The sequence below is a fragment of the Helianthus annuus genome, chromosome 4 (genome assembly GCF_002127325.2).
Source record: "Helianthus annuus cultivar XRQ/B chromosome 4, HanXRQr2.0-SUNRISE, whole genome shotgun sequence".
NCBI lineage: Eukaryota > Viridiplantae > Streptophyta > Magnoliopsida > Asterales > Asteraceae > Helianthus > Helianthus annuus.
Window position 1 is genome coordinate 25,809,806 of NC_035436.2, and position 25,800 is coordinate 25,835,605.

At 38.8% G+C, this 25,800-nt stretch overlaps 1 protein-coding gene across 1 annotated transcript; it reads left to right on the top strand.

Moving 5' to 3' along the window:
- Window positions 1–444: 444 nt before the first annotated feature.
- On the top strand, window positions 445–3,050 carry LOC110911223. Its single transcript, XM_035989569.1, has 2 exons — window positions 445–1,377; window positions 2,779–3,050. The coding sequence occupies exons 1-2, from the start codon at window positions 463–465 to the stop codon at window positions 2,938–2,940; spliced, it is 1,077 nt and encodes a 358-aa protein (XP_035845462.1). The 5' UTR covers window positions 445–462; the 3' UTR covers window positions 2,941–3,050.
- The last annotated feature ends 22,750 nt before the right edge of the window (window positions 3,051–25,800 follow it).

Here is a 25,800-nt window from a genome sequence, read left to right on the forward strand (position 1 = left end):
AATGAAGAGCATTACTTTTTTTTAATTTCTAAGCCTTTCATATTTTAAATAATATATATGTATTTGAACTTATTTGGTTTTCATTTAATCAGCTTTGTTTAATAACTTACATTTGATAACTTTATTAAAAATACCGAATAAGCACGTGTGAACTAATTAGAACACTTATAAAACTTGATTACTGACATTTTCTCTTATTTTATGGTTTTCTTATATTCTTTTAGACTTTATTTTTTTTTATTTTCTTTTTGAGTTGCTATATTGACTTTGGATAAAGATGCCATGATAAACCAAACCTTAACCAAACCTTTTTTTTTAACGACAAATTTGAATCACTAACAGATCACTGAAGTATTATCGAGCCACGTAATAAAAAAAATCTCATTGGTGCATCTTTAAAACCCCATCTCTCCATCAACCGACCCTCTAAAAAGTGAGAACATCTACAACACTTCATCTAACATGATCAACCTTTTGTTTCTTTCTTTCATTCTGGTTACAACTCCGGTCACCGGAGCATTTTGGCCGTCGTTTTCATCACACCATCACCACCACCAGGTGGCCGTAAAAGACGGCCACGAAGTTGTTATCGAATTCAAAGAACAAAGCCACAGCAGCAACAAAATAACAATATACCAAACCGATGATTCCGGTGTCACCGGGTTCGATTTCACCACGTTCAAAACCACCGTCGCCACCGCATACACTAAGACGACAGGAGTCGCCAATGTAGCGGCGGCAAAAACAGGTGAAAACGCGATTAATATCATTGCAAAAGCGATGAAGAAGTTGGTGCAAACTATAAGAATGGCGGGTGTCGATGATGACAGCGAAGGAACGCTTAAAGACATGGTGGTTAAACTCGAAGAATGGGATCCTGTCGATTCGCCAAAACGGATATGTGAAGATATCGGACACAACGCCAGTGCGAAAATCGAAGAAGGGGTCGAAGAAGTTAAGGAAACCGTCAAAAACATAGTTGAAACTAGCCCGAATGAGGTTTTAACAAGGTCGAAAACCACGATAAACGATGTTTTGGACATCGTTTTATCGGAGAGATGGGTGACTGGTTGGTGTCACCTACTTGGGTTTTCGACCGCTTATGGGATGGGGGTGTGGGTAACGTCCTTTTCAGGGTGTGTTTTGGGGAAGTGTTTAACGAAACAAGAGGGTGCAATGGTGTTGAACATGATGAATATGGTGTATTTTAGGACTATGGGATGTTGTGTTGGTGCAGCTGTCTTTGGGTTTCTTGTGAGTCAAGGAAGAAGAGGGTGTTTGTATAACAAGATGGTGATGTTTCAAGGGTTTAATCTTGTTTCTGCACTTGTTATGGTTTTGACCAATCTTATCTTCTTGGAGCCTCGAGCAACAAAGGTACATACTTAGAAGTTACATATTTTTACTTTTAAGTCTTCTAAATGAATCCAACAAACACGAACAAAGCATGTTTGTATTCGTTTAAATTAATGTGAACAAACAAACGGACACAAACCGTTAAACAAACATATTTTTTATTCGTTATTTATAAAAAAGAATATGTTTGTGTTCGGTTATGTTTAAAGTTAATATTTTAAATGAGTGATTCATGAATATAAAAAGTTAAAAGATATAGCTAGTGATAGAATGTATTGCTTTTAAATGAATGACCCTGGGCTATGGCTTAGCGGTCATGGAAATGAAGGAAAGACTGCTGATTAAATGGTCTCGAGTTCGATTCTGGATCCATCCGAGTTTTACCGGCTCTGCATTGTCGTGTCCTCGGGCGGGTACATGGTGGGGTTTCCCCGGAACTGATGGCATGGTGGGCTATGGGCTTCGTGCGTACAAGTTGGGCTGCCGCAGGCTAGCTTTGGGCCAATAGGTGTCGCGTACGGAGTACCCGGCGATTCTTATATTGGACGTTCAAAAAAAAGGAATATAAAAAGTTATAGCTAGTAATGACCTCTAGCTCAAGTGGTAGGAGGACTTGAGTTCTTCTTTGAAGGCTCAAGTTCGATTCCCATTTGGTGCAAAAAAAAAGAGGGAGGCATTGGTGGGCAATGATAGGATACACAGGGAAACCTGGGTTCGATCTTTGAGTCAAACGTGTTTTACTGGTAATTTACCGTCGTGCCTACGGGCCGGTGGGTTACTGGGTTTTCCCCGGAATTGGTGGTGGATGACTCGGGTTACTCTCGGAGTACTCTGTTTGTCCAGTGGGTGCTCTGAGAGTTCTCGGGATTGATTTGTTGGCCGTTAAAAAAAAAGTTATAGGTAGTGATAGAATGTATTGTTAATGTGTGAACTTAATAATTTGTCCTTTTGAGTTGGGCTTATCGCATGGGCTACAAAGGGGTTTAATTCAAATAATTAAATTGCTTTTAAATTAAGATTAGTACTAAATAATTTCGGTTTGAATAATTAAACAGAACGTACTCTAACATAAAATAACGAATGTAGTTGGTCAAACATGCAATGCAATGGTGGATCCAATATTTATTTTTTAGAGGACGAGACGGGGGTTTAATCGAATTTTTAAGGGTCAATCCGGATTTTTGCCTACAGAATACATGGGGCATGTGGCTCCGTCACTGTAAATGTGTTTATTTATGTTCATTGGTTTTGTAACTAAAATGAATAAAATTTGTATTATGTTCGTTTGTTTATTAAATGAAATAACATAAAAGAACCTCCTCTGAATGTTTCATTAAAGGTTAGGTTAGTTTTAGTTATGCAATTATGTTTTTATCATCAAAAGCATTTGTAATTCTAACATTGGTGTCTAACTACAAGCAGTTAATAGCCCACAGAATGAAGGGAACTGGTGAAGTTAAAAGTGTAGCAGCAAAGAAGCTAAAGAAGATAAACACATACATATCGACACTGAATGTGTCGACAACGGTGGTGCTAACTTGGCATCTAGCGTACATTGGTCAACTGCTTCAAGCTCGACGCTAGCTAGCTTGATCCCACTAGCCATCGATCATCTCGATAATCTATGGATCATGGACCGAAAGTTGGTCGGTTTTGAACTTCCATCATTTGAGAAAAGTATGAACAAATAGAATCACGGCAAGTTTGTTTTTTTTTTATTATCACCTTTTTTTGTATGTGTTTATAGTGAACAATACCAAGGCATATATAGCCCTTACAGTGAAACAGAAATAGGAAACAAAAAGGAATAAAAAGCTAGCATATCTCTTTGATTGGTTCTGCAACGGCTATTTAGTTGAGAATAAAAGGGAATTGATCTTTTTGTTGAGAATGTGAATGATGTAACGCTGATCCAGAATTTTCTTCTCAAAAGATAATCTATTTCCTAACACCCTCCCTCAAGTTGAGTCGTGGGGTTTCGGATGCTCAACTTGTTTAGGCAGTGATTAAAAATATTTTCGTTGATAGCTTTTGTTAATATGTCTGCTAGTTGGTTTTGTGATCGGACGAATGGTAGCTTGATAATGGTTGTTTTAATTTTCTCTTTGATGAAGTGTCGATCAACTTCCACATGTTTTGTACGATCGTGTTTCTGAGATTTGTATAGCAGTTTTATTATCACACATGATCCTGCTAGCTTCGTTTTGATGAAAACCGATCTCGTTAAGTAACTTGCGTATCCATAGAACTTCTGCAAGGTCCCTGGCAATCCCCCAAAATCGGCTTCGACACTAGATAAAGCTATAACTTTTTGTTTCTTACTTCTCCATGTTACCAGGTTCCCTCCAACAAGAGTGAAGTACCCAAATGTTGACCTTCTGTGTCCTTTATCTCCTGTCCAACCTGCGTTTGTGTAGGCCTGGATCTCTAGATGTTCATTTGGTTGGAAGAGAACCCCATAACCCGGTGTACCCTTGAGGTATCTTATGATTCTCCATATTACTTTCATGTGAGCTACTTAAGGTCGGTGCATGAACTGGCTGACTACCCCAACGGCATAGGCAATATTTGGGCGAGAATGCGGAAGGTATATTAATTTCCCGCTATGATTTGGTACCTTTCTTTGTCTGTAAGTTCCCCGTCTTCTTCCATAAAGAGTTTCTAGTTTGCTATCATTGGTGTGCTAGCCAGTTTGCAGTTGATTATTCCTGTTTCAGTAAGAAGATCAAGAATATATTTTTGACATATAAAAATACCTTGTTTAGATCTTAATATTTCAATACCGGGAAAGTACTTGAGTCTTCCAAAGTCCTTCATTTCGAACTCCATCATTTCCTGTAATGATCATGTCATCAATATATATAATTAAACATGTCACCAGATTACCTTTACGCTTAAGGAATAACGTATGATCACACCCTATAGGAAGGGTGAACTGAATAATTTGTCCTTTTGAGTTTGGGCTTATCGCACTGGCTACAAAGGGGTTTAATTTAAATAATTAAATTGCTTTTAAATTAAGATTAGTACTAAATAAATTTTGCTTGACTAATTAAACAAAACGTACTCGATGTCACACACCAACCGATGGCGGAATCATCGGGGCGTGGCACTGAGCGAAATAGATTGTTCAAGAGAATCCACAACAACTATTAAATTACCAAATCTTTACTGTTAATATCCCATACTAGTAACAGACAAAGTAAAATTAGTCATTACAGATATAAGTCTCATAAACAAAGAACAGTTGCAACAACTCATATTTATTTGGCTTATTTCTAGACCTCCTACTCGATTCGTCACAGCAGACATAGCATCCTATCAACCTGTCACATACTTTAAAATAAGGTCAATACATAGAATGTAAAGGTGAGTACACAAGTTTGATAGCATATAGTATAGCGAAAGCGTTTACACATAACCAGCATGTAACACGTAGAAATGTGAATCAAGTAAGCTATCGAAAATGACGTATGCAACCGACATGACTGCGAGTGTAGAATGCACAACACATTATCACCACTATGACCATGTGAAGTAAAACCCTTAACAGCCCTTGTCCACGACAGGTGCTAAGTCCAAACTATAGTACTATCGTTGCTAAGGTGTCAGGCAACAATCACTGTGTAAACATAATATACAATCATTCATCGAGTGACGTATAACATGCGAGAGCGGTTAGCGTTAAAGGTGTTTGCGTTGTGTGTTGATGTGTTTTGATAGTGAACGTATGTAACACCCAAAAGTGAATTAAGCGAAAAAGGGTTCGAGTATACTCACAATGCGTGTTTAGACAAGTAAACACAAACTTGAATTGAATTGATGTAACACCTCGTAATTTATGTCAAATAATGTATTGACACGTGTCATAAGCTTTGAACGTGTAAAAGAATACTCTAGGGGGACTAAAGTTGACAAACAAGAAAAGTATGTGAATATAAAGGTTCAAAATGTCAACAATGGATAAACATACTTTACAATAACCATACATGATGTTTATACCCTTAAACGATTGATTCATGGATCATACGAAGCTAATTGAGAAAGAAAGTGAGAGATTGCAAAATACAGGGGTTAAATGTGTCAACATGTTTAAAGTGTACCTCTGAGTGACCTTTTAGCAAACCTGAAGCTTTGTAATGATTAATTATGCTCATTAGATTGCGTGATAAAAATTTCATCAAGTTCCGTTATCATATGAGAAAGTTATGATAGAATTCGTATACAAGGGGTTAAAAGCGTCAACGTCGAAATTTAAGACTTTTCGGTGATCGTATGAATAACCGGGGACCTAACAAAGTTAGTTTATGAGTTGGAATCCTTAAAAGTCAAGTTTGGGGGTTACAAGTGCAAGAAACCATGTTAAAAAATCAAGTTGGAGGTACAGGGGCTAAACATGACAACATTGGAAACTTTGTTTGGCTGACCAGGTCCTTACGGACCGTATGCTCAGGACCTTACGGTCCGTAAGCATGAGCCAGATGCAAAAAATCGATCAGTTGGTTGTTCAGCCCATGTAACCGACTTAAACTGATATTTTTCACTTCCATGCGCGACCCCTACTGATTTTTAGACTTAGGGGCACTTGTAATTGATCAAGATTGTGACAACTCGTATTTCCAAACCCTCCGTTCGATGATTGAACCCACAAAATGATCTTGACTTTCAAGTGTGGCTGACAACCTTTATATCTTCAACATTTTAATTGGACCTCCAATATAATCAACACATGGGCTGAAAACACTATCTCATAATGGTCCTGACACAAATGCAGATTACATGTGATTACAATGTTGTTTAAATGAATTGAGTAGTGGCCGACAACTTTTACTCAAATATAAGCTCTTATTAGACCGTTAGTAAGTTGGGCCCAACCCACTACCCCTAAACAAGTCGGCCGAACCTTCCTTCTCTCCTTATGTACGTAAACTAGGTGTTGAATTGTAATTAATTGCTAACCCTAAATAACCTCCACCCCTCACTTGGATCGCGACGGCAGACGGTACCCCCCCCCCCCTCTCGCGAAGCTTTACGTTGGGTTCATCTTATACCCTAACTCTTTTGGTTAGTATAACCTCTTTATGCTTTGAAACAAATCCCTTCGTCACGCATGCTTAGTTATATGGGTTCATGATTGTGATTACTGATTATATTGCATTTGATGATTAGTATGTTAATTGTTTGCATGATTATTGGTGTGATGTTAAGATGTACCAACATGGCTATATTAAATGATGTTTTGATGTTTTATTCATTGGGATCATTAATCTGTATGTTAACAGGATGTATATTGATTATTAATTTAGATGAGATAAGGCTAGGGTCATAACGAAAAGTGTTGATATGGTTAGTATTGTTGCTGTTAATTTTAAGAGATGGCATGTTAATGATATGTGTTGTTACAAACAATAATGCATGATTATGATGGGTATAATTTAATCCGTGAATCACAAAAAAGTGCCATGGAACTTGTACAGATCAGATCGCACGAATACCTATTGTCAGATTCATTATAACTTCAAGTGATACTTTAAAAGTCCACTAACTTGATCGGTCCAATTAGAAATATAAAGCAACTTTGATATCACGTGATATTATCTCAATTCAAGGTTATACAATCTAATTGCATGTGTATTAGGAATTGTGTTAGTTTGCATGTGCAGCCCATGTGATGTAAAATGGCGGCCCATGTGAGTTGCATGTGATAGTTTCTAGCATTATGTGAATTATTTAATTGTGTTACACATACTGATTATGAATATAATGAAGGGAATTAATAAGGGTTCCATTGATAGTAGCCATGACAAACTGGTAACATGAAACGGAACATACATATTTGAGTGGATACATGAGGATTGTTATTTAGAGTTTATTATAAAAGGAATTGGTGTGGGATTTGGGTGTCGGGTAGGTTACACAGGTTCATGTGGGGCGACATTGGGCCAGTCACATTGGGCCGGTTACAACCGGGTCACACCATCGGTGGGCTGGGCTCCGATGGGGCACACATCTACACACACTTTGTTGATAACTTGTTGTTGGGTCGCACTAGTCAAAGAGGGTCAATAGGTTGACTAACACAAATGCACGGGCATTAAAGGATTAGTTATTACGTGAATTGCATATATGAACTCTTGAGGTGAATTGACTTATAAACTGGTTTCATGTTACAAGACTACTCGATGATGTTAGGCCGGTATGCTAATTGCTATGACTTGAAACATAGGGGTGTTACTCATATATTAGAATTGTGTGGTACGTGATTGAGTAGTATGTGGATAAATCATATGTGAGATATGTAGTACGTATGCACATGAAACTGATTGTTATCTGTACCATGTTAGGACGTCTTTAATCACGGTTAAATAAAGTAACTAATCTTACCGAGCAAACCAAAGGTGAGTTCACTGCACTTTTCTAAGCATGCGTCCCGGTGGTTTGGGACATCTGGTAAACGTTTTTAAAGGGAATACTGGGTAAACTGTCTATTTGGGATGTTGGTTATTAAACACTGTATAAATCATGTAAGACCCCATACATCTACCGTGTTGCTGAAGAAGCAACGAGGTATTTAGTTGATAGCACTATTAGGATTGGCACCCTCACACCAGGCCGAAAGGACGGGCGTGAACTAATTACCTGGACCTCATGACCAATGCCTAGTTAAAGGCATTGGGGTTGGGCATTCACATCGTGTACATATAAGACCCCTTACATCTATTCAAGGTTGTTTGATACCTTGACCTCATGACCAATGCCTAAATGGAGGCATTGGGGTTGGGCATTCAGATCTAGTCGCCACATACGGTAATCGAGTAATAACAACATCAAATCAAATTGTTGAACTGTTTTATACACGTAACTGGTAACTAACTCGGTAACAAAACTTTGAACTCACCAGCGTAGTCTGACACACTTGTTTGCGTGCTTGTAGGTCGTTAGCTGTTTACGTTGGAACTTGCTGTCTGGAGTAGCTGGAGTCTCATGGGTCGATTGGAGGGATTTGTGTTCTGATTTGTTGATACTTTATATTGATTTTAAACTATTTAACTTCGTTTGGTTTTGCTTCCGCTGAATACTTTGGTTTTCTTTTGAACTTGGATGGTATTTTATTATTAACTAAGAACTTTATTTTAGAAACATGTATGGGTTCTATGTAATTAGTGGCTCATTGCTGGTACGTCACACGCCTATCAGGGACACTCCCTAAGTGGTATTTTGGGGGTGTGACAGTTTGGTATCAGAGCCACTGGTTATAGTGAACTTGGTTTTAAAACGTTTTTTTTATAAAACCAAACTATAACCGAATAGTTTTGAGAGCAAGAATACGACCATGACACTCAGCTCCAGATAGCAAGGTTCGTCTCTCGTTTACTCATTGCACAACATAGCTAGTGAACATTTATATTGCATGCGATTGCACGTTTAGAACAACAGTATGGATTCATGTGTTACTTACATATGTTAAGGGATTGATAGTGTAGTGTTACCTTAGACATTGGTGACTCATGTTTTGTGATGTTCTTCGTTTGCTATTCAAGTCTAGGGAACCATTTGACATGAGTTAGGAGGAACTGAGATGAGCATGCAAATCACAATATTATTGTGGGTGCACACATAATAATAAAGTGGGGTGCATGCGAGTCCCAGTGAGGCTTAACAAGTGAAAAATGGGTTCCGTTTCGTTATTTGATTGATGTGAAACACAACAGTCTATAGGAGTCGTAGCAGTGATTGTCTCCTACTCGAACACGATCTTTTCACTTTTCACTGAATCCTTTCGAATCTCGATGCTATCGAGTATTACCTGAATACCCACCTGAACGCCTAGCGAACTGTGTAGAATGTTAGGTGCCTGTATGAACATCCCTGAGTTGGATGTTGCAACGACAGTGATTGGTCTATATCTTTCCCACTTTTCTTCGTTTGCTGGAACTTAACGTATCGACGTCTTAAACCCCGAAGTGCGATCACTTCTGCAACACTATCGCAACATACCATGTATTACTCAGTCAACTTGCAAGAGCGATGGACGAGAGGATAAACGTAGTACTTTACTGACTTCAGCATTTGAACGACCCTGATTACCAGCAACGAACATCAGCAATTTGACCCAAACCGAATCTTTAACCTTAGACAGCGACATATGGGAGTCAACTCTTAGGAGGTCATCGGGGCATAAGCAATGACAATCGACTACGGTGTGGAACGCGTAGCTGCCAGCACAATGAGTAGCGTCTTGGTACGTGGCACGGAACGGGAAAAGATGGAACCTGTCAGTGAAAGATCGTAGGGCTCCGTTTCAAGCAACGACATTAGGGGTAACAGTCACGGCAACATCACGATACTCGTTGTTATAGCCAACGGAATGAAAACGAAGGTGGCTTCGACAAGAATTGACTGTTATTAAATCAAAATGTCAACAACCAAGGGAACAATGACAGTAGTGGGAATCCACGTGACCGTGAAAACACTGGTAGTGGTGCTTGTGGAAGGACATGCAGGATTGGCGTGAGCGACGCCAGGCATAATAACAACATGGTAGCTTTTATGGACGGCTAATCGCTTTGTCTCTGTTCTGTTTAACCCTGATGCTTCTCGAACCTGAACCTGTTGTGGAATCGACTGATGACAAGACAATTGAAACCTCATATGTTTGTTGGGATGCAAACTTGACCTTGTGGGACAAGTGTACGACATTGACCTTTCTTTTGCTACCCTTGACGGGTTCGATGCAGTAGTTGGTGTGGATTGGTTATCCAGAGAATACGTAGATATACCCTATGAGGAGGAGATTTTGTGTACCCATCTCCCTAGTGAAGGATCGTTGTCTGCTCTAAAGCGTCAGAGTGGTGCAAGGGTTAGCGCCATTCCAGCTATGAAAGCCCAGAAGTGTCCACGGAGGGATTACCCCGCCATCGTTAGCAACCGTTACTGATGTTAAGCCAAGGAAGAGAGGAGTGAGGATCCACCAGTCATTTATGATCTCTTTCGAGGAGCTACTTGAAGAACTTCCAGGATTACTTCCACAACTGTTAGGCAGAGTCGCAGTTTGATCTCATGACGGATGTAGCTCCGAATAATCCTACTCTTATCGTCTTGCACTAGAAGGGCAGCAAGAGCTGTCTAATCAACTACATGAATTGTTGAACAAGAGTTTTAGCGGACCTAGTTTTTCGCTTTGGGGAGCCCCAGTTATAGCCATGAAGATAAGTCTTTTCGTATGTATTCTGATTATTGAGAACTTAACAAGGTGGCAGTCAAGAACCGTTTGCTTCGACCATGTATTGGCAACCTGCCGACTAGATGCGAGGGACACACTTTCAGTCGAAGATTGGCTAGCGAACGAACTATCATCAGATAGAAATCCAGGGGGAGGATATTCCTAAAACGGCATATCGAACGTCGTACGACTATCGCGACTTTGTATTCCATGACCTTTGGGTTAATCAACACACCAGCAACTCTATGGATCACATGAATCGACATATTGATGACGTTTTGAATCATTCCCAGGAGAAAGGAACACCATTGGTGGTATTTGTATCTTACCTTAGAGCTCCCGAGGGAGGAGCCACTACACGCGAAGTCTAGTTAGGTGTAATTTCTGGATTCGGGAGGTGCATATTTTTCTTGGTCACGTAGCCAATGAAGTGGGAATACACGTGAATCTCGCTAATATCCATTGACAAATCCTTGGTTTTGCTAGATATAATCGCAGATTTATCAAGGGATTTTCGAAGGTTGCGCAGCGATAACCTCTTTAGCACAGCAGAAGGCTGTGTACTGTTGAGTGACCTAACAGGCGGGCATCATTTCAACTTTTGGAAACTCAACTCAACAATGCAATAAGCGTCGTCTTTACCTAAGGGTACGGGTGATTTAGTGATATACCATGATGGTTCGAATCGGAGACCAAGATATACACCGATGCAACGCAAGAGGACAATGACACACGTAGTGGATTTGTGAAGTAAAATTGCACGAGTCACAACCTGCGGAGGGAACCGTGGTCTTTGGATTTAAGATGGAGGCATTACTCGGACGGTACTATATGCACTGCTTAGACCGATCACAAGGGCCTCTCGTGTACCCTTGTTTCAAAAAGAGCTAAAACACGTGATGGCATCGCTGGATGGAACTCTTGAGCGATTACGGCTATGGAACTTAAACAAGTATGAGCGTACAGCTCATCACCAACTCTAGCCTACCCAATCAGGTTCACCCTATTCAAACTAAAGCGCTGAAGGAAGAGGATTTCGAGTTGGGTCCATGCGAGGCATGGAGGAGTAACTTTTGGCAAGGCGGACGGTACGCGCTACTTCATGGAACAAATATGGATTCTACTGCACAACAATTCGAGGGAACTTATGTTGAGAGAAGCAACCCAGCCTCGATATGCTGGACAACTGGATTCGATGGATGTGTTAGGATCGGAGGATCTTGTACTGGCAACTGGACTTGAAGGCCTACGCAGCGAAGCATGTGAACGACGTTTAACTTGGGCGAAAGTCAAGGTGGAACATCAGAAACCTTCTGCTTTGTGTCAGCAACCAGAAACACCCATTTGGTAATAAGAACAGACTGTCACGGACTTTGTCGCGGATCTACCTAAAACTCAGAACGGAAACAATATCACTTGGATGATCGTTGATTGTCTCATGTAACCAGCACACCCTCTTGCAATTAAGGAAACTAACGAGTTTTCGCACCTTATGAATATCCCTCTGTGAGAGCCGGTTTTTGGGCACGGGGTGCCAACTCCTGCTACCTCTGAGTTTGTTCTATTGATGATTTATGTCAGGCAATACACAACACCCCTGGCTCACGTCTGGACAGGAGCATTACATATCATCACAGGACGAACGGTTTGAGTAAACGAACCCCTCCCTGACACTCGAGGACATGCTGTGAGCATGTGTGTGATTGACCTTAGTAAGAGTTAGAAGGATATTTACCTTTGGTTGAGTTCTACTACAGCAGTTACCATTCTAGTATTCAGACTACTCTGTTTGGGGCATTGCATGGATGATAATACTAATCTCTTCGTGTAGTTGGATGACAACCTCAACATGGGTCCAGGACTTGTACTCGAACCTCTTGGGAAGATTGTTTAGATCGGAAATCGTTTGACGGCAACGCTTGACCGTCAGAAAAGTTGATAAGCTTAGGAAACACTGGGAGTTCACTGTAGGCGAACGTGTCATAATCGAAAGTCTCACCCTGGGAGGATGCGGTGCATTTTGGGAAAGCGTGGCAAGGCGAATTCACGTCACGTCAAGTCATTCCAAAATTATGGAAAGAATCCGTGACATGGCTCACGAACTCGAGTTACCTGACGACTTGGGTAACGTTCGCGATGATATTTATGCCCCGGGACTAAAGAAGTGTTTGTCCGATGAAACACTTGTGATACCTTTTTGCTAGAGTCTAAGGTTAACGACAAGTTGCAGTTATCGTGGAATCCATCAAAAACATGGACCAGGAAGCCAAGGTTCGTTAACTTAGTCAAATTTCAAATCGTGGGAGTTCGTAGGAACTCAAGTCGTGGACTGAAGATCACGTGAGAACGCAATGATCTGATGAAGCCCCGGTACCTTTAATCGGTCGAGCAGTTGAATCACTTTCTGATGTCCCTGTCGAATTTCGGGACGAAATTCCCTTTCAAGTTGGGGATGATGTAGCACCCGAGGAAAACCCACAGTCATCTTAATCTATCGCTTCACTTCCCTACGACTGCTTGTCAAATTTCGGGACGAAATTTCTTTCAAGTTGGGGATGATGTGACAACTCGTATTTCCAAACCCTCCGTTCGATGATTGAACCCACAAAATGATCTTGACTTTCAAGTGTGGCTGACAACCTTTATATCTTCAACATTTTAATTGGACCTCCAATATAATCAACACATGGGCTGAAAACACTATCTCATAATGGTCCTGACACAAATGCAGATTACATGTGATTACAATGTTGTTTAAATGAATTGAGTAGTGGCCGACAACTTTTACTCAAATATAAGCTCTTATTGGACCGTTAGTAAGTTGGGCCCAACCCACTACCCCTAAACAAGTCGGCCGAACCTTCCTTCTCTCCTTATGTACGTAAACTAGGTGTTGAATTGTAATTAATTGCTAACCCTAAATAACCTCCACCCCTCACTTGGATCGCGATGGCAGACGGTACCCCCCCCTCGCGAAGCTTTACGTTGGGTTCATCTTATACCCTAACTCTTTTGGTTAGTATAACCTCTTTATGCTTTGAAACAAATCCCTTCGTCACGCATGCCTAGTTATATCGGTTCATGATTGTGATTACTGATTATATTGCATTTGATGATTAGTATGTTAATTGTTTGCATGATTATTGGTGTGATGTTAAGATGTACCAACATGGCTATATTAAATGATGTTTTGATGTTTTATTCATTGGGATCATTAATCTGTATGTTAACAGGATGTATATTGATTATTAATTTAGATGAGATAAGGCTAGGGTCATAACGAAAAGTGTTGATATGGTTAGTATTGTTGCTGTTAATTTTAAGAGATGGCATGTTAATGATATGTGTTGTTACAAACAATAATGCATGATTATGATGGGTATAATTTAATCCGTGAATCACAAAGAAGTGCCATGGAACTTGTACAGATCAGATCGCACGAATACCTATTGTCAGATTCATTATAACTTCAAGTGATACTTTAAAAGTCCACTAACTTGATCGGTCCAATTAGAAATATAAAGCAACTTTGATATCACGTGATATTATCTCAATTCAAGGTTATACAATCTAATTGCATGTGTATTAGGAATTGTGTTAGTTTGCATGTGCAGCCCATGTGATGTAAAATGGCGGCCCATGTGAGTTGCATGTGATAGTTTCTAGCATTATGTGAATTATTTAATTGTGTTACACATACTGATTATGAATATAATGAAGGGAATTAATAAGGGTTCCATTGATAGTAGCCATGACAAACTGGTAACATGAAACGGAACATACATATTTGAGTGGATACATGAGGATTGTTATTTAGAGTTTATTATAAAAGGAATTGGTGTGGGATTTGGGTGTCGGGTAGGTTACACAGGTTCATGTGGGGCGGCATTGGGCCAGTCACATTGGGCCGGTTACAACCGGGTCACACCATCGGTGGGCTGGGCTCCGATGGGGCACACATCTACACACACTTTGTTGATAACTTGTTGTTGGGTCGCACTAGTCAAAGAGGGTCAATAGGTTGACTAACACAAATGCACGGGCATTAAAGGATTAGTTATTACGTGAATTGCATATATGAACTCTTGAGGTGAATTGACTTATAAACTGGTTTCATGTTACAAGACTACTCGATGATGTTAGGCCGGTATGCTAATTGCTATGACTTGAAACATAGGGGTGTTACTCATATATTAGAATTGTGTGGTACGTGATTGAGTAGTATGTGGATAAATCATATGTGAGATATGTAGTACGTATGCACATGAAACTGATTGTTATCTGTACCATGTTAGGACGTCTTTAATCACGGTTAAATAAAGTAACTAATCTTACCGAGCAAACCAAAGGTGAGTTCACTGCACTTTTCTAAGCATGCGTCCCGGTGGTTTGGGACATCTGGTAAACGTTTTTAAAGGGAATACTGGGTAAACTGTCTATTTGGGATGTTGGTTATTAAACACTGTATAAATCATGTAAGACCCCATACATCTACCGTGTTGCTGAAGAAGCAACGAGGTATTTAGTTGATAGCACTATTAGGATTGGCACCCTCACACCAGGCCGAAAGGACGAGCGTGAACTAATTACCTGGACCTCATGACCAATGCCTAGTTAAAGGCATTGGGGTTGGGCATTCACATCGTGTACATATAAGACCCCTTACATCTATTCAAGGTTGTTTGATACCTTGACCTCATGACCAATGCCTAAATGGAGGCATTGGGGTTGGGCATTCAGATCTAGTCGCCACATACGGTAATCGAGTAATAACAACATCAAATCAAATTGTTGAACTGTTTTATACACGTAACTGGTAACTAACTCGGTAACAAAACTTTGAACTCACCAGCGTAGTCTGACACACTTGTTTGCGTGCTTGTAGGTCGTTAGCTGTTTACGTTGGAACTTGCTGTCTGGAGTAGCTGGAGTCTCATGGGTCGATTAGAGGGATTTGAGTTCTGATTTGTTGATACTTTATATTGATTTTAAACTATTTAACTTCGTTTGGTTTTGCTTCCGCTGAATACTTTGGTTTTCTTTTGAACTTGGATGGTATTTTATTATTAACTAAGAACTTTATTTTAGAAACATGTATGGGTTCTATGTAATTAGTGGCTCATTGCTGGTACATCACACACCTATCAGGGACACTCCCTAAGTGGTATTTTGGGGGTGTGACAAAGATCACCTCATAGACTTGGTTGTCATCATCATAGTGGATCAAGAACACTATATAAACCCCCATTGTTTGCAAACTTTGATCATTCATTCTTTCTTTCACTCCTGATCATCTCTGGAGCTCAAGAGCCTTTCCTAAGCATCTCTAATCGTGCATTAGACCTTGGTAAGTACCCTTGACCTTCCTTAATTGAGTTTTGCTTAGTTATTAGCTTAAAAGTCAAATCGTCGTAATTAAGGTTTGACTTATCGATTAATCGCTAATGGTCCAGTGATTAGTCAAATTGAAGGTAGTTATAAGTTGGTATTTTTGTGGGCAATAAACCCTTAAAAGGGCACCCTCTGATTCCCGCTCTAACTAGACCAAATGTCGGGTCAAAATTTATTATAAAAGGTCAACAGGATCCGAATTTTTGAATTAACGCATATTTAGCAATATAGAAGGCGTGTAACCTATTTTATCACTCATATAACATGGTAATAAGTATAAGAACTGGTCTAAGCTTGTTTGATCCGACAATTTTCTGTTTAGACCCGGTTCGGAACCGAAAGTCGCAAAACTTTGACTTTTGCTTTGACTTCAGTTCTGACCCGATTTAGATGGGTTTGGAAATGCCTTAGGGCTTCCTTAGGACCAGGTTCCATGTTGGTATAACCCTCTGTGATTGATTCGTTGATTGCCCCATTCGTTTACACGTTTCCGTTAATTGCTTAATGTTGACCATAAAACGAGAATTTTGGAAATGTGAAAGGACAATAATCTTTATTACTGATTTGTAAACATGTCCCTAAATTTTCACATCAGTTTGAGGTCTAGGTTAGGAGTTATGCTCAATGACGTAATTAGAACGCTTTTTAGTAATTAAACGACGTCATTAGCATAAAGCCTATCTAAACCCAATTTTTGACACCAAACCTTTTACCCACTGATTTAATATAATATTATGAGATTTTTGAAGATTTTTAATTATTTTTAACCTGCTCATAACCTAAGGTTATGACTTTAATTCGGTGAATACCGATTATGTCACACCCCCAAAATCCACACGCGGAATACCACCGCTTGGAGGCGTGACATGACCAGGATCAGGCCACCAATCATATTGAACATGTAATTAATAAGTAAAAGTAAATGCCATTCAATCCACCAATATGAAAGGTGTTCAAAATATAAGTATGTTATCACTGTTTAGCAGAAGTGTATAAATAAAACCCAACATAAATAAGTATGAAAAGTCATAAGTGTTTAACGAAACATTCACGATCCAAGCCCACAACGACCAGCTCCTCCCTGTGCAAGCTCCATGTATCTAACGACCCGCAAGGCATGTAACAGAGGATCAACAACTAGTTAAGCGAGTTCACAGTTTATAGTTCAGTAATTGTTATAGTATAATAAGCCTTGTGTTCGTTCATTAAGTCATGTATCGTATTAGTTCGTATCGCGGCCCTCTAGGCATGTATGCGAAGATTAGGGAAAGTTTCCAAGTATTCTAGACTAGGTATATTTGTATCGCGGCCACCCGGCATCTGTGCGAAGTTTAGTGAATAGTTCGCAGCCTCTCTAGACATGTGTGCAAAGATCAGTCATATTATCGCGGCCAACCCTGGCGTGTATGCGAAGATCAGTTCTATTAGTATCACTAGTCTAGTAGTATCTTAACCAATCACCTTCCTCACCCGAGAATCATATCACTACGTTCCATTATCTAGGGAAGTACAAGTAAATAATCCAATCCCATTCCCACCCTGGGAACCCCATGCCTTGGCTGTGTGAACTCACCTTGGTTTGCTCGGTATGTTATTGCTTCTAGGGTTTATTAAATGTCTAAGTCCGTTACACACGACCTAGGATACATTGCACATGATACGATGTAAGTGTTACATTCAAGTAGGGTTTACAAGTTCTTGATATTCAAGCAATTGTGTTATGTGTTCATTGTGTACAGAATGATATAAGAAGATTGTTCACACATACATGATCATACAGTTGCATTCAGTAGCATACAATCATATTCAGAATCATATAGTAAACTTTAACATTGATGTTTGTCATAAGCATATATCATATGTGGGATTCTGGCTAGTAGCATGCAAATCAAGGTGACAATCATGCTTAATTCACAAAGGTTGGACAATACAACACAACAGAAGGTCAGACAACATTCCAGGGCAACAAATTCGGACCAAGGGGGTTCCTTACCTAAAAACTCGGACCCTCAAGGCTTACATATACAAAATTCGGACAAAGGTGAGGGGTTTGGGGGCCATAAAACTCGGACAGGAACAATGGGGCTTCCCCTTCAAAAACTCGGACCTGGGGGTCTCTTTCACAAAGTCGGACAAGGGTAACACCCCCCCCCAAAACTCGGACAGGGGGTGTCCCTTCACAAAGTCGGACTAGGGCTTCAAGCCCAAAACTCGGACCCTTGATCCCTTAAAAGGTCGGACAAAACAACTAGGCATGAAACTCGGACCTTATGTACAATAACAATGTTCGGACAATGTTTACTTTATTACAAAAGTCGGACCACAACATGTTATCACAAAGTTCGGACAAGCTGACACCTTATACAATTCGGATAACACTCAACACTAAAAAGTTCGGACTATTTTCATAACATAAAGGTCGGACATAACATATCATTACAAAAACTCAGACACGTGATTTCCAAAACTAGTTTACAGAATCGATGGAACCGTTACGTTAGTAAGGAGTACGATCAAAACCCTAGTTTCATATTCTGTATTGCAGTAACCACATCATCATTCAAACATTCTATCACATCCGACATCTTAACATTCAACAAGTGATTACACAACCGATTATTAACTATTTCACAACAATCAGAATCAATCAAACACAGAACTATTGCATGTAGAATTAGGGTTTACAAGAATCACAAGAATCAAGAATTGATAACAATCAAATAATCAATAAACAATTACCTTGGATTGATTCTAGATAAAGAGAGGAAATCAAGAGTGATGAAGAACTTGTGCCAATGATGATGATGATTGATTGCCAGAGAGAACCAAAGAAAGTGAATGTACGTGTTTTCGTTTTGTGTGAGGTTTAGTGAATGATTAGGGTTAAAATGATTAGAGTTTCACTAATTCCTCCATACATCCCTAAGTATCATATTTTACAATAGTACACCATCTCAAACAATTTCACAGTTTCACCACCAAGTTCATACATTTGACAAATCTTTCATAATTAACACATAACCATGCTCAAATACAATATACTTAACTGAATCAAAACGTTACAGTTTCACATCAAACTAATTGTGCAAGTAAACGATTAAACAAACAGTGAATGTGCAATAAATGCGAAATTGGAATCTTGGAAACTCGAGTTGTCACAGATTATACCTTTTTTGTTCAAAAAATGGGTTCTACATAATATTTTGACACCAATCCAATTGCTACTGATTTTATATAATAAATAAAGTATTTTGAACTTTATAACCTGATCAGAAAACTCAGATTTCCTGTACAACCCAGAAATCGCTTAAAATGGCTTTTTACGCGTATTAAACACCTAGTATGGGTTTAAAACCATTTTGTCACATAAGACTTATCACCAATTGATATAACTGATTAAGTTAAGTTGTTTTACTGATTATTTCATAACTGAATCTCAGAATTATAAATAATCTCTTTTATAATCTTTAAAATGACCAAAATACCCCTGCGGGGCTTATATTGAGATTAAACTCGTTTTGGGCATAATGGAAGGTATCCTACTGATATCACAACATATTTAAGGCATATTAACTTAGGAAACCTGTATATGACCCATATGGTTACCCGTTACGCATGTTTCGCGTTCGGATCGGTTTATGTAACTAGTTTGCATAAATTAACCGAACGGGTCAAACCTTATCTTTTTTTCAGAATCCAGAATGTGTTTAGTTTACCCATATTATACAAGTCTCCAAACTTGTCGGGTCTAAATCACATTCTATTCCGGTCTTCGCTTAATTATGCGTTTGAACCGTAAACCTTTCCTTAAAATTAACCGGTCTAAGTTACGACTTAAATAAGACCCGTTAGGAATCTAATAGGTTAATAAAACCTTCGTTCCAGATTGAGAGCCCCAGTAGAAGTACTTGTGCTTGCTGATTAGAATATACGGCTGAGTATAAATTGCATTTGCTAGCTCATGTAAATAGTTTTAACTTATTTTCCCTATACGGGCTTGGGATACGGTATTATAATAATACCGCTTGGTCGGGTATTGAATGTTTAGTCGTATTGTGATTAAATTATTGAGGTAACCCGCTTTAATCTGTATTGTTTGAAATAAAAGCCTTTAGGGGTTAATGACCATGTCCCGGATATCCTTGACATCATTGTATTATAAAATGGCCACGCCTTAAGCACGGGGTGTAGGCATACACTTAACCGTTGCATAATGGAACGGTATCTCACTCTCTTGTGGGCCTATACTTGTGGCGCGTCTGTTAATCTTGACTCAGTTTCTACATCGGGCCCTGAACGTACAACGAACATGTAAATCTGTATACAAGATTTTTATATAATTGTCGGTTAAATTTTTTGTGCCTGCTGCATCTAAATCAACTTTCTTAAACTCTTTTCAAAATGAGTCGGTTAAATTGTATTTACCAGTGTAAACTGACGTATTTTCCAAAAAGGTTAAGTGACAGGTACTGAACGTAATTGGCTGGAAGCTCAGGGCGTTAATAAGGAATCTTGCAAGTTCTAGGCGTCTAAAGTCTGTTGAACAGTTTTTCTTTTTATCTGATCCGCCTGTGGATCCTTTACTTTCCGTTGTGATACTTTGATATTACTTTACATTCGGATTGTAATATATTGATCTTTTGCTTCCACTGTGCATTTATACATTGTGTTGTTTGACTATGATGATATCAACTACGTCACGATACTCCCCACCGGACCCACCGGTATTACGTGGAAATATCGGGGTGTGACAGGTTGGTATCAGAGCCAACATTGAGTGAATTAAACACTAGCCTTTTTGTGTTTAATCTCAATGACACAGTAGCACATTCCTTGACCTTCTGAGTCTAGACTTAACATAGGAATACTCTCAACCCTAATCTGAAAACTATTGCTTCCGAATTTTTATATTTTGAATATGTCTCGAATCAAGAAAGCCGAAATGGAAATTCTCCACATCCGGAGCCTTGAATTTCCGAGCTTCGTACAGCGGCTAGAGTATAACGTGCAACAAAGGAGAAAGCATTCAGAAGTAAAGTAACGAGGAAAACTCCTTTTGCTGAAGTTTGTTTCCTTAGTAGTCCTTATAAGGACATATTTATCATCTAGTCCCTTCATGGACAACGTCATTCCTTTCAAGTCCCGTTTAGGGCAATTATATACTCCTTTTAAAAATCATTTGATTATTTAATCTAAATTCCATATTTATCATTCTATATGAATATAACATATGAAGTAAATCAAAATATATTTCCTTTTCGTAATTGATCTGCCAATATATATAATGAAAGGAATCTTAAAGGGCATAACCTAGCTTGTATGTCATTAAGGACCTAGCTATGATGGTAAAAACCTGTTTAAAAGAGATTCAGATCCTTGTTAACATCTAAAAATATGTTAACACTCCTGACAACAGTGATGCGATAAAAATCACACTCGTCATCTTTTTAATGGGAACTTCTAACCCCCTTATCTAGCCTAGTGATGTAGAAATCATGACGTAAATCATCAAAATGAAAATAATCATATTATAAACATCCATAAGTGATGAAATGCCTATGGGCCATACTTATTGTTTTAAGGGACAAAAGACAGTTGACGTCTTTGACTCTCTGTCAAGAAAAGGCAATGAAATATGTTCAAACCTTAATGCCTCGATTCTCTGAAATCATGGCTTATAAATTTAAAACTGTCCTTGTGACTAGGCCTTTTGTGCCACTTTAATATCCTTAATGTTTTATAACTAGGATAAATTATAATGAAAATACTAATTAAATATAACCAACAAATTAACCAATATGGTTTATATTACCATGGTTGATGAATCGTCAAAAAATGATGAATCCATAATAACCTCTGAATGAATCATCGTCAATGCTTATGTAGCAATCAAGCTACATGGCTGGATTGGATAAGGTCAACAGCCACCCGAGGGAGAATAATGATGCTACTGGAGTTAATATCACTGGTGCAGAACTGCAGGCATTAATAGATGATGCCGTTACACGAGCTCTCGACAGACCGTATGATGAATCAAGTGGTACACGCTCTAGGACTCTATCTGTGGCTCGTAGTAAGCCCCCTTCTAAATCACATGAGTCAAAGGGAAACGATGTTCGTAACTCGTCAAATCAAAGGAGTGTTCCGCCTAGGCAGGTGGTGCTTCATCAAGAGGTACCAGTTACGACCTGCTCATATAAATATTTTGTCTCCTGCAAGCCCGGAGGCTTTACAGGAGAAAAAGGGGCCATCGATTGCATGACATGGCTCGATGAAATGGACACCGTTGTTGACATCAGTGGATGTCCAGAGCAAGATATTGTGAAGTTTGTTTCACAATCTTTTAAAGGAGAAGCTCTAGCTTGGTGGAGGTCACTGATCCAAGCTACGGGGAAGATCCCTTTGTACAACATGACTTGGGGTCAGTTCGTTGCTCTTATCAAAGAAAATTACTGTCCTCAACATGAAGTTGAGAAAATTGAGACTGAATTCTTGACATTAGTCATGGAGAACTTAGATTGTCAAGCATACCTTACAAGTTTCAATACCATGTCTCGATTGGTTCCTTACTTGATCACACTGGAACCAAAGCGAATAGCTCGCTTTATTGGGGGTCTAGCCCCAGAAATAAAGGCAAGTGTGAAAGCCTCGAGACCTACTACATTCAGGTCATCGGAAGACCTGTCGCTATCTCTTACACTCTATGTAGTCAGAAACAAGGCTGCCAAAAGCCTCTGAAGAAGGAAAGCGTAAAAGGTGGGATGGGAATTCTCATCGCTCCGATAGGAAGACAAAGAGGAACTCTGAGGATAAGAAGAGTTCCGGGTTTAAGAAAGACAGCCAGCAGTCGGGTGAGAAGACCAGGTGCGAAACCTGTAGGAAATACCACCTCGGGAAACGCAGATTTGAATCTCAGCCTCTACCTTGTGGGATTTGCAAGTCTAAGGAACATAAAACCTTGGAATGCAAGAAGTTGAAGGACGCAACTGCTACGGTTGCAACGAAAAGGGGCATATCAAGACTAACTGCCCTAGAAATCAGAAGAAACCTGAAGAGGCCAAGAAAGCAAACGCATGAGTCTTCCGGATGAGCGCCCAGGAGATGGTGCAGAATGATAACTATATAGCAGGTACCTCTCCTTATCAAGCAGTTTATGCAGAAATTTTTTTTGATGCTGGCACATATGATTCTATAATGAACAGTAAATGTTGAGAACTATTGTCTCCGCCTGTATACGACTCCGGTCATTTAATGCGAGGTAGAAATTGGCCGATGATACTTTAGAAAATGCTCCAACAAATCTTAGATTGAAATTTTATATCACTCTTTTCTGATATCCTAATGTCAAGCTTTCAAGCTATCCAAAATCATTAATATGATCAAGACAGATGTGACAATTGATCCCCTGTCAAAAAGGTGATGGACTAGGTCCAAACCTTAATCACCATTAATGGTCTTCTATGGCCTAGGCTAAGTATAATTGATATATATATATATATATATATATATATGTATATATATATATATGTATATATATATATATATGTATATATATATATATATATATATAAAATCTACATGACATTCATAGAGAATGTTCACACTATATTAGCCTGTATGGTTTAACGATACCATGTTAGTATATTAAGTCGTCAGGATGATAAATAGCGGATGTTGGACTGCAACTAATTGTTTTATTTGGCGTTAGAAGCCAAATATCGAGTATGACAAACTCGGATAAGACAGCCGTTGATCGTGTTATGGATGATGCGACACGTGTTAATGATACTACAAATGTGAACCTTAGAATTTCCAAAGAGGTTCTTCAGACTATGATAGACGCAGCTGTTGGAAAAGCTATGAAGAAGGCTGTGAAAAAGTTCAAGGAGCCCCATGCTACTCGCTCCAAATTTTATCTAGGACCACATTTCCTCGCTAATAAGGAGGATCTCGTTCATGCCTCTAATGTAAAGGGAGGACTAAAAAGGAAAATAGAGGAAGATAACTCCTAGAGCTCTAAAAAGAAGAACAAACAAAGGTCTAACCAGAAACCTGTGTGCAAGACCTACAAGAAGCGCCATTATGGGAAATGCAGGTTTGAATCAAAATCCCAATCGCAGCCCAGGGCTTGTGGAATCTGCAAATCTAATGAGCATAAAACATTGGAATGCCAGGAGATAGGAGATGCGACTTGTTACAACTGTAACGAGAAAGGGCATATCAAATCAAATTGCCCAAAGTATGCTAGGAAGCTTAAAGGAGATAAGAAGACTGACGCTAAGGCCTCTCAGATGGATGCAAAAGAGGCCAAACAAGATGACAATGTTATAACCGGTACGTCCTTATCCATGATGTATATGCAAGGGTATTGTTTGATTTAGGTGCTGATAAGTCATTTGTGGATAAATTTTGTAAGTTATTAAATCTGCCTATTAGAACCTTAAGCATAAAATACGAAGTAGAATGAACGCTAAGGGTTCTACTTTGTTTCGGATACCAATCAATCCTTCATAGATGGTGGGTATAACAAACTCTTAAAGTCTTCCATGAGAACCCTAGATATTAAGCGTAAGGTAAAAACTTACAGGCAAATATCATAAGAACCATTTCTTCTGTTCCTGTCAGAAATCTTAAATCATAAGGTCCTAATGTACCCTCTCTCCAGATAAAGTACATCATCATATGAAATTGATATCTCTTTGATCTCTATTCATTCACAAGGTGGTTAGTTTAATCATGACTTAGTATGATTATTCCACCTTACGCATTTCTATATCTAATTATCATTCATCACATCGTAGGTCAGTTTGACTTTTTAAAAGTCAAATGTCCATTAGTATGCTAATTGCATATTCGAGTTCATCAACTAGTTTTAGCATTCTTTAATTATCCGGTAGGCGTTATCTTTAGGCCATCGTTTCAACCAAAGTTCTAACCAAGTTTATCACATTTCAATCACTTTAATTAGTTCAAGCGATTATCAAGACTAATTTATTCATTCATTTCACAAGAACTAAGGGTTCTCATCTATAAGTGAGACCCGTTCATCATATCACTAGCATTCATCCCAACACCTTATAAAAATCAAGTTCTTCATATGAACTAATATACTACACGATTTCATACATCTACTTATATGAACAAAATTACCAATTTCATCATATCATACAAAAACCCACTTCAAGTCATGCATGAGCTCTTACTCAAACTTATAATTTGTCAAAGTATCTTACTTCAACTATCAATTATGATGATTTTTAGAACAAATATATCATCATCTTCACTATTTAGTCAAAACCCACTTCCTAGTTTACTTGTTAATCACTTACAAGCAACATTATATCAAATTCTTCAAAATTTTATCATAACTAACGAAATTAGGCATACATAAACATCTCATTTCATCTTTGGATCATAATCCATCAATTTATTCGCAAGTACCCTACTTGTCACAAATTTCAACTTTAACCAATCTAGGTTTTATGACATACCTTATGATTCCCATGACTAGGTGATCGTTTCTACACATTCATGCATCGATTTAGGGCTCGAATCAAGCTTCAATTTGGTGAATTTGTTGAACTAGGGTTTTTAACCCCTTTCTTTCTTCTCCTGGCAATTACACGCACACACACACACACCAAGTGTGTGTTGTGTTTTTATTTTTTTTTTGTTTTAATAAAACAAGTTTCCCACTTGTCAATATTAGTCCCTCGTGTTTTATTTTGATCAAATGAAGTTATATCCCACCATTCATCATTTAATCACATGCTACTAACTAGGTTAATTACTGTGACAACTCGAGTTTTCGATTTTCACTTTCACATTTA

Bases quoted from the DNA above. Each gene is read 5' to 3' on its own strand.
- LOC110911223 (XM_035989569.1), top strand. From the start codon at position 463: ATGATCAACCTTTTGTTTCTTTCTTTCATTCTGGTTACAACTCCGGTC. The intron at 1,378-2,778 runs GTACATACTTAG...AACTACAAGCAG, and splicing joins TGGAGCCTCGAGCAACAAAG to TTAATAGCCCACAGAATGAA.